This window comes from Sinocyclocheilus rhinocerous, unplaced genomic scaffold (genome assembly GCF_001515625.1).
Source record: "Sinocyclocheilus rhinocerous isolate Xijiao unplaced genomic scaffold, SAMN03320098_v1.1 scaffold36, whole genome shotgun sequence".
NCBI lineage: Eukaryota > Metazoa > Chordata > Actinopteri > Cypriniformes > Cyprinidae > Sinocyclocheilus > Sinocyclocheilus rhinocerous.
In genome coordinates this window covers 739,312-749,954 of record NW_015664459.1, presented here as the reverse complement: position 1 = coordinate 749,954, position 10,643 = coordinate 739,312, and the positions used below count along the sequence as shown (strand labels likewise).

The 10,643-nt window shown below is 36.1% G+C and overlaps 1 protein-coding gene across 2 annotated transcripts; it reads right to left on the bottom strand.

Annotated features, from left to right (window-relative positions):
- Positions 1 to 897: 897 nt before the first annotated feature.
- On the bottom strand, positions 898 to 9,172 carry LOC107730123 (cholesterol 7-alpha-monooxygenase-like). 2 transcript variants are annotated; one of them, XM_016540854.1, is made up of 6 exons: positions 8,979 to 9,172; positions 8,186 to 8,426; positions 5,384 to 5,976; positions 3,958 to 4,082; positions 1,801 to 1,979; positions 898 to 1,409 (listed from the first exon to the last, which is right to left on the bottom strand). In XM_016540854.1, the coding sequence occupies exons 1-6, from the start codon at positions 9,056 to 9,058 to the stop codon at positions 1,092 to 1,094; spliced, it is 1,536 nt and encodes a 511-aa protein (XP_016396340.1). In that variant the 5' UTR covers positions 9,059 to 9,172; the 3' UTR covers positions 898 to 1,091. The 2 variants fall into 2 exon arrangements, with proteins under 2 accessions (XP_016396340.1, XP_016396341.1); XM_016540855.1 differs by lacking the exon at positions 8,979 to 9,172 and adding an exon at positions 8,789 to 8,943.
- Positions 9,173 to 10,643: the final 1,471 nt, after the last annotated feature.

The window sequence follows — 10,643 nt, the reverse complement described above, 5'->3', positions numbered from 1 at the left end:
CACTCATGTCTGGTCAGCTATCCTTGTGGGGACTCTCCATAGGTGTAATGGTTTTTCTACTGTACAGACCGTATTTTCTATTGCCCTACACCAACCCTACCCCTAAACCTACCCCTCACAGGAAACTTTCTGCATTTTTAGATTTTCAAAAAACTTCATTATGTGTGATTTATTAGCTTGTTTACCCGTGGGGACCTCAATTTAGGTCCCCACCGTGACACGAGTCCCCACGAGTCTGTGTGTATTCAGGTTTAAGTCCCCACCAGAATAGAAAAACAGGTACACACACACACACACACACACACACCAAAGTGGCACAGGTTACTCCAATAACCTTCTTAAACCTTCCGAAAAAGGGGCATTGGCTGTTCGTGGTCATTCATATAGTCATTTACATTTTTATTTATGTGTAAAGATTTTATTTATGTGTAAGCCTAAATATTACCATCATTTGATGATGGCACACTGTTAAAAAAAATATTTTAATGTGAAGTTAAAGTATATTCCGAGTTACACTTTTCACAGTAGGATTTCTCTTGGATCTAACTGCACTCAGAAATTTATTGTAAACAAACAGCATCATACTGTGTTTTTAGCTTGTCATTATTTTGACAAATGTTTTCATTTATCATACTTCTGACACGACTAGATCAGAAATTTGAATATAAATGTGCAATGTCAGAGCCCTAAACAAATGGGATCATCAATCACCATTATGGTGACTTCAAACCAATTACAGTAATAAACAAATACATTTCTCACAGTGGCACAGTTAAAGACAACTTTATAATGTGAATTTACAGTAAAACAAGAACAGTAAATGTCCATTCACAGTCATTTTATTTCACAGTAAATTTCTTACACTTTTTGAACCTGTAATTTCCTGGCAATTTTTAGATTTTTGGCTTTATTTGACTTTATTATTATAGGCCAATGTAGAGTGCTACGTTTTCATTGATTTCAGTCCATCATACAAAGTCAAATCATCATTTACCATATAGAAACTAGATAGACTGCCATTTCACTTGTCCTATAGGCAAAGGTCTTCATGTTCCTTCTTGCATCTTATACTTTCCATCTACTTCCATTTCCTATCTTAACTGTTCTGTGGTGGTGTTGGTTTTCCTTCTGTATCTGAGAAGGACATCTCGTGATGGTGGCAGTATACCCAGGCCTGCACGAGTATTGTCTGGAACCAGAGTGGCATCAGAGTCACTGAGCTGTAGGTCATAATGCCACAGTGTCAGTGCGAGGAACTGTTTAATCTCATTTACTGCAAAAAAACGGCCAGGGCACTCGCTAGCACCAGAACCAAACGGCAACAAGAAATGCTTTAACCGTCGCTCATTTTTGAAGAAATTACTCTTTCGTTGATCTTTTTCATCCAGGAAGCGGTTATATTTGAACTCCTGGGAAACAGAGGAACATTTTATTTACTGTACATGGCTGTCTGTGTTTAAAAAGTCATTGTAATGCCTAAAACATTACAGTATCAAAGTTACTACTATGTAAGTACATTAAATGCATTGAGTGACATATTTTATAACAATTACATGCTGTATTGGAATTGTGCATTAGGAACATCTGCAATCTTTGTAATCTTGTATACATTTAAGTGCAAACTACATACATACTACCATACTTCCATACAATAAACATAATTAACATAATTACATTCTAAATATTATAAATATCCTACAGATGGAAATGATCTAAAATCTGTCTAATTTGTATAAGCTCGTGGTTTGGGAGAGCTCATTGGTTAATAAAAAATAATTGACAATGAGTTTGAACACATACTGTAGGATTGGGGTAGATTTCAGGATCCAAGTGTATAAGTTGGGGGTAAAGAGCAATGTAATCTCCTTTTCTCACATCAGCTGTCTGACCTGAATCCAGTGTCAGCGTAAAGTCATCACTGGCAACACGTATCATAATGGAGGCACTAGACAGGCGAAGCGCTTCTTCAATAATACTTTCTGGAAAAAACAAAAAAGTATTTAACTTATATACCACTTTAACATTTAATTAAAAAAATAATATTACTAATATTACTAATTATCAAAATATCACCTAAGCATTATCATACAAGAAAGAATGTTGTGGAAAAATACAAACAAATACAAAATTCTTGATGCTGTTGGTCTGAATATCTGCATGGCTGTAGTCTTGCAATGTATCAAAAGTTGGTTGCTTCACCATTTTAATTGTCCTATTTGTAGTGAGTGATTACCTGTATGTATTGGTATTGAAAAAACACCATTTTTATTTTTATTTTACAGTATTAGTTTATTTTATATTTATTTATTTTGTTTTTTATTTATTATTTTTAATGGGGGCTAAAATGAGTGAGAAAGTGCAATTTTGTAAAATCCCCCTCTCGTTCAGGTAATAATCTAGTGGGGGACCGGATAGGAGCCTGAAATGTTCACAAATATTAGTCCTCTATGGTATCTACTAAAAAAAAAAAAAAAAGCATGAATTAAAGACTCAGCTGGTTAATGAGCTAGTAGAATTCTGGGGATAAGCCTATACTGTATTCTTGGATTTGAGGAATTACCATAAATGAACAATAATTATGTTTACAGCTGACATACAATAAACTAATGCTTGCCAATATTGTCTAAAACAGTGGTTCTGAACTGGTGCCATTTGAGGCAAACTTCCAAGGGGGAAGGGGGAACTTCTCATTCGTTTTCTCTTGCAGCAATCAATCAATCAATCAATCTGTTCACGTGTTACAGTGCAATAATCCACCGAGCGGTACGGTTCAGTACAGTACAGTACGCGATTATTTCCATTATCAGAAGTTGTGAACGGTACCAAAAAAGCGAACCGTACCATACCACTTTTTTGGTACCCTTCCGTTGGTGTACCTAGCACAGCAAAAGGTACTAAAAGGGTGGAGCTAGACTCACTGCAGAATGTTGATTGGTTGACTAGAATCGTCACTTGCGCATGCTATAAGCGTCTCCTTCACTTCTTCTGCCATGCTGTTCATGCATGTTGGGCTTATTTACATCAGAGTGAACAAACACACAAAAAATATATAATAGTGTATTTTATAATTTTATATTTTTACACAGACAATAGCCGTTTCTCAATATACGTTCTTGTCTGTACTTGTGTTCTTGTGAAACATCGGGGCATAGAGGAGCAACAATAATGTACAGTATACGGAAAATAATGTGTTTTTTGAAACTTAAACCGCATAAACACATTTTTCATTACACCAAATATAGAAAATAATGTTATTTTTAGCAATGTCATATGACCCCTGTAAAATTAAAATTTGCGGTTTATTTATAATGATAGTGCCTATTTGAAAATTTTCTGGAGATGTGAGCTCCAGACGATCACCGGGTGCTCAGTGCTCATGTATCTGGCTGATAGCAGCCTTAACGCTACTAGTCCTTCTGACTTTTGCCACTGGCTCTGATGTCTCTGTAGTGGTTAAACATGAAATATAATTTGTTTTGGTTATATAACAGGCAATCGTTGGTCTCATGAATCTATTATTTGTTCCGGGTCATATCGTTTTGGCTGAGCACAAAGTTATGTTTCATAACTTTATATATTTATTTAATTTTACCATATAGCGCTAACTTTGTAGCGTACATTTGACTGAATTGTTTGCTTTTGTCTTTATTTTCTATTATATAAGCCTCTTATACTTTGTACTTATACATTTATAATGGCTATTATTGGTGAAGCTGACATTTAACAAAAGAGGCAGAGTTGTGCTTTATGTCATATTGAGAAACGGCTATTGTCGCGCTTTCTTCTTCACGCGAGAATGGTGTAGATCGCTACTTTCCAGTAGACACGACGCCTAACAAGTAAGGTGTTGGCAGTGGAAACGCAAGATGGATCAGGGTGTTCCGTCCCAAATCGTACCGTACTGTACTGTACTGACCCGTACCGCTCGGTGGAGACGAGCCATAAGAAATCACCTACCTAATACAGCCATAGAGTCCAGCTGCTCTCTAGAAAGGCAGATTGTTTGGTCCTGGTTGTTTATTAATTGACCTGACAAAACCCTATTGATCTCTGTGCAAGCAGCGGTGAAAGCATCAACAGACCTGAGGGTCAGAACACACAAACATACATGTACACACATACACACGCTTTAATTTAAGTAGGTGCTTACTTCATTCATTTTTACTGTGAATGTATTATCAAACAGGCCTATAGAAAGGTTAAAAAGTCAGAGGCCACAATGAAAATCTAGTATTCTAAATTAATACATGTTTTCATTGCACATTATATCCTCCTGTGACCCAGGCATATATTGTCCTCTGTAGAGGACATTATATTTTAGTTAATATCTCTGTGACCATATACTTGCCACAATTCTAAATTCGGATATCCTGTGCAGAGCATATTTAGGACTTTCCAGAGATACCAAATGTTTGAAGGTTTGATCATGAGAGCTCCTCCTGCTTGGTATTTAAAAGTGACAGACATATGACTAAATTCAGCACTCTTATGGAAATATGATAATATTTTGTAATTATCATTTAAATCGGACTAATTTTCAAACTGTTTATCATAAATTAATATGTCAGAACAACTTTGCTTGCCCTGGGGTTTCAAAGCAGTATATGACTTTCTGTTGTGAGACATGCATCAATTTCATATATATCCACTGTAGTGGGCACCAGGACATACTTCATGCTTATTAGGTATTTTAGGGAGACATAATAAGTGAATAGGGAAAGAAATTGCATATATGCCATGTGTTTCTTATGCTCCAAACAATGTAATGACGTAAAAAAGAAAATTTACAAAACTTTTTTTTCTATGGCTCTCAGGAGAATATAAATAATTTGAATGAACAACATAATTTTAGAATGTGATAGTATTTGAAATGGCCTGCTTTAATGAAAGGAGCATTCAAACTGGCATGAGCTCCACACATGCAAAACCTGATGATCCATGTTATATGGTATAACTTGAGAAGTTTTCAGAAGTACAAGTACAAACGTTTGTACAAAGTCATTGTCATTAATTTTCATATTTGATTAGTTACCTATAAATATTGTGGAATTCTAAAAAATATTTCCCATTTTATATCATAACATTTCATATTTTAAATGATTCAAAATTATTATTATTTCCAAGTTTAAATTAGAATCACTGATCTCAAATGGTTGAACCCTTCAGTATGACATCACATAATGCTTTAAAGTTTTAGTCTGACAAACCATATGTTCCCTTTTACTTATTTAACACTACCAACACTATATGGAATTAATGTTTTTTTTTGTTTGTTTGTTTTTTGCTTACAGTCATAGTAATTAGTGTTGTTGCATACTTGACATATACATTTTAACATTGATTTTAACAGTGTCTACATTACCTATGTAATGTGCCAACTTACCTCAATGTGTAGTACAGGCTCCAGAAAGCTGCTGGCAGAGTATTAGCCTGTGATGCCCATAGCATGCACACGTGTGTCCTTGCTTTTCCAGTTTCATCCAAATGCATGCGGTCAAATGCATCCATTCTGCGCTGAATCAGATCTGAGATGCAGTTCCGGTGATGAAGCTTATCATGTAGCAGTTCCTCTGCTAAGGCTTCCCTTGCTTGCCATGCTTCTGCACACAGACCAATAGGAACCCCTGCAGCCAGTAAAGGGAAAGCACGATCAAATGCCAAAAAGTCTTGCACCGCTTTCTGCATGCATATTCTGGTGCCTGACATGCCATCGGCCTGTAGAAACCCTGCATCCTTTCCAAACAGAGTGAGAAACCCTGCCTCAAACATGATGCGGTTTGTGAAGCTCTGAAGACCCTCTTCAAGCCAGTCATGCTCATATGGTAGACCACGTTCCAAAACCATCTGCAGATTGCCTAGCATGGTCTCCGTTAGCTGCTGCAGGGACATGCCTTGAAGTGTCTGTCGAAAAATGCTGTGAACTTCCCTATAACTCTCACTGAACAGTGAAGAGTTAAAGTCAGCATGACCAAAGACCTGTGTGTGTGTGAAAGAGAAATATAAACAGACATATAAGAAACAGAGGCAGAGAATCAGGATCAAACCCAGTTATTATCCAATGTTTTACATTACATTTACATTTATTCCATTATATTCAAAGTGATTGAAATGAGGAACATCACAACACTTTGTCATAAGATCCAACAGTTTGTAAGTTCTCTTTCAAATATTCACTCATCATCCTCACATCTTCACTCCAAAGGGGTCTGTCATTGTTGGGAGATAATTACATAGGTTGAGTCTCCTGAGCTTTTGACGACCAGAACCACCAGTTCAGCAGAAACACCTTGCTTTTTTATCAGAATGCTTGGAGAGAGTGTTCTGAGGAGCCATTAACCATGAGAGTCCATTAATGCTGGGTAGTGGGTACACACTAAAAGATTTGTAAAATCTTATAAGATCTTCAAGATGTGAGAGACCACAAACATGAGGACAAAAAATCCTAGATTTAACCGTGTTGCTCCTATAGTGTGTGGTGTCCTCGGGGTTCCCCCCACATAGGATTGTCGGAAGGGGAGAAATCGGCCCAAAATCAGCCCGGTTATCTTGTGGTGTGTACCCAGCATTACATGCTCCTTATGTGATTTTAAGTGGCATGTTTGAGAACTCAGTCATCTCTAGAGTAGTGCTTCACACATCTGCCCTTCCCTACCAAACAGTGCATGATAAGGGAGACATCCAAAACCTGCAGTGGTGGGGGGCCTCTAGTACAGGTTTGGGAAGCATTGTTCTAGAGAGTATAAAAGCTCTTTTAAAAAAAAACACTCTTACTCCTCGTTTTAGTACAGGCTAAGGGTGTGGGTAAGTTACATGACTTGTTCAGACATGTAACTTCATCATGGATGTCTAAACTTTAGACGGTAACAAGTTTAAGGTGCTGCATAACTCGGCTTTTATTCTTGAGGTCAGTGATTTGTCTGATACCTGTACTGACTTGAAATGACATGCGTTTCAGTTGGATAGGAAATTGCTATCTATGTCCATGCTTAATGCACTTGTAGTGTACTAAAAACTTAAAATTAAAAAAAAAAATAGTATAATATATTAATATAACATTAATAATATGTTAATATATAAAAGGCCACTTAAGTGTACTTAAAAATACATTTTCATAGCTATGTTTCTTAAGTACACATTTAAAAAAGTTAGCTTTGTAATACTGTCAAATTAAAAGTTTTAAGTATAAGTATATTATAAATCAATAAATTTGAATAATCTTTCATTGTACTTTCAAGAAGTGCACTTATTTTTTATGGCTGACTAACATACTAAAGCACATGCAAATAACTTGATTATAGTTTTAACTGTAGTGTTATCAGATATTACATTTAAACTTAATATACTTAATGTACTTAATTGCAACTTTTGCAACATTAGTTTTTTTGCTACATTACAAATATGTAATTACAAATATATTTAAACACATGACATAGAAATTTCAATAGAAATTATGTTAAAGTATTTTAGTGTACCATATGCATGTCAGTACATTCGGCAGTACACTTTAATCATATCTCAAAGACAATATAAGTAATTATGCAATAATGAAGTAATTTTGAAATTATGAAATTAAGAAATATAAAGAAGTACTTTCTTAGTGGCCCAAAAATACTCAACTATTGAATTCAATATAAATTTAAAATATAATACATTTTATTTTAAATGCAATTAACATACATTTAAACATTACATTTATTTTTCACATAAGTATATTCTTTTTAAGTATATTATATTTGTAAGAAGTAGTCTTATAGTATACTTATAGTTTTATAAGGGTTGTGCTTATATGTGAACAGGGCATGATCTTTTTGGAAGAATAATTATTCATTTGATGGGTTATTCAGTATAAAGGTACAGTAGGCCGATCTCCTCTCAATGCTTTCCCATTGGATGGTGGAGGCTTTTGGGGTGCCTTTTGGGCTACCTATTGTCAGTAAGGGAGATATTATGCAGGTGCAAACTGGGCATCTCCGCATACATACATTTTAAGATTAGATGTCACTGCGCCTATAGCCTCACATAGTTAATGAAGCTGGTTCTTTGGAGAACTGAGAGGCTATTGCTCATTCTTTTTAAAGAGATTAAAATTAACATTCAAAGAAAAGCCTCTGGAGATCAGAACACAACACACTCTTGATCCAGGCTTGTTTCATAATGCCCCACCCCCTCGTATTGAGTCACTTACCCGCTGTGAAAAACCAACAGCAAACTTCTGAAAGTCAAGATGTTTGCTTTGCCGCATCACAATGGAGAAAGAAAAAGGGTCTGTTACAAAAGTGAAGTACTTCCCAGCAATCTTACATGTGAAAACATTCCCATATTTTTTCTGAGTCTCTCTTAAGAAGCCTAAAGGGTTTGAAACATAATCCAACGTGACACCAATGAATGGCAGCCAACCAGTAATCAATGGAGGCTCCCCTTTTCGCCTGTAAATAGACACACACAATGACAGAGAGCATAGTTAGCAATTAAAAAAATTCATATAGGACATCTGATTTTTTTTTTTAATAATAATAAATTTGTCACATTTCCTGTAGGCTATAAAGTAATGTTCTCAGTTAGCCACATGCATCATGTCTGATATATATATATATATATTTCAAAATCAATATTCAGCAGATTTAACCATCATATACTCATAACCAACATATTACTTGATATACTTACACACACTTACACATTATTTATTGAAGAATGTGTTTAAAAAATCATTTGTTTTATATATTCTATGTTTGTTTTGTTGTATTGTAGCCTAATCCGTCTGTTGCAATAATAATTAACAATTTACCAGTGGTCGTAGTATGATTCTACCATACGTGACCTCAAACTTCAGTTCCTCCTGTAGTAACATGACAAACAGATATAACCATATACCTTACCTTTTTCAGTTGTTATACGTGCACTAACTTACGAACGTTAAGCGTGAAGATTGCGTTATTCAAGATAGAATTCTGTTAATGACCGCGAGTTCATCTCACCTTTTCCGTGAGTGGCCGCATATCCACACTATCCCAAATGTAAGAAGAATCGTCGTAATAATGACAAGAAAGGTAGCCATTTCGGGTAACTTGCGTTTTACTTTTCCCCCTAACTACATTTTGATAGCTTGTTCCCTGACCTCGCCTTTATATGCGCCACGCAGCAGGCTTGACGCAACACAGTGAACACACACACACACACACACACACAGGTTTCCACAGTGGTATTTTACACTGTGCAAATTGTATTTTCTATCCCCTTACCTTAACCCTAAAACTACCCCTCACACAAAGGGTCCTCACAAGGACAACATTTACTGGTATTACTATAACACACACACACACACACACACACACACACACACACAGGTTTCCACAGTGGTATTTTACACTGTGCAAATTGTATTTTCTATCCCCTTACCTTAACCCTAAAACTACCCCTCACACAAAGGGTCCTCACAAGGACAACATTTACTGGTATTACTATACTTGTGGGGACATTTGTAATGATAAAACAATAGATGTATTGTTAAAAATTAAATAAAAAAAAGTATTTAAACACTTTTTGTGAGACCTGTGAACTGATGTAATACATTAACTAACAATCACCTCAGAGTTAGTTCTGAGAAAGTTACTCATTTGGCTTGATATTTTCTAATCTGATACAATGACACTGATGCATTTTATATGTGGCTTAAGTGCCCAAATATGCTTCAGAGCCACTGTATAAAGAAAAACGTGATACAAGACTAAGTGAATAATAAAGAATAACCCAAATGTCAGATTGTTGGACACAAAAATCAACACAATGCTGTAGCAATCTTATTGAGTAAGTTCAGAGGCAGTTAGTGGTCAGGATTTAGACATTTCCTGAGAACCATGAACACTTTGTAACAGCAGTCTTAATTGCAACATAACATGTCAAAAAACAAATGATCAATAGTTTAAAGAAAATATGAAATAGTCCGGGAATGTTTTTAATACTTTTTGCTTTAATAATTCAAAACTTAATAAGAAATGTTTTCAGACAAACATTTTCTTTATTTGCCCAAAATGACTGCAGGGACACAAACACAATCCAAACATCCATTTACACTTCAACAACATTATATTTCAAATTAGCAGGACAGACCTGTGGGCAGACAAGAACTATTTTATTTGCAGACCAGCAAACTCACCCAAACTGCACTTAACTCACACACTGCAACTAAACTCACACTGTCAACAACTGCATAATTGCTTTAATACTTTGTGTCTATGTGTGTGTCAGTCACAGATCTAGCATGTCTGTGTCCCCATCGATCATCACAGAAAGATAACGTACTCGTTACTAACGTAACCTCGTCTGCCAAGACGCTATGGGGAAAACGTCTCGGTTACGTATGTAACCCTCGTTCCCTGAAGGAGGGAACGGAGACGTTACGTCAGTGACTGACGAATTGGGATCTCGCTAGAGAGACCAATCACCTTCGAGTGTTAACAAAACAAGCCAATAAGTGTTGGCGTGTGATGTTTGTGCCGCGGTAACCGAGACGTTCCCTTTCAGTCAGTCACGTTCAACGTTACGTCAGTGACTGACGAATTGGGATCCGAATGCTGTTCCGTACAGTGGGAAATTAGATAACACTGGGAAAGCGTACCCAAGTAGGGGAACGCTACGGAAGC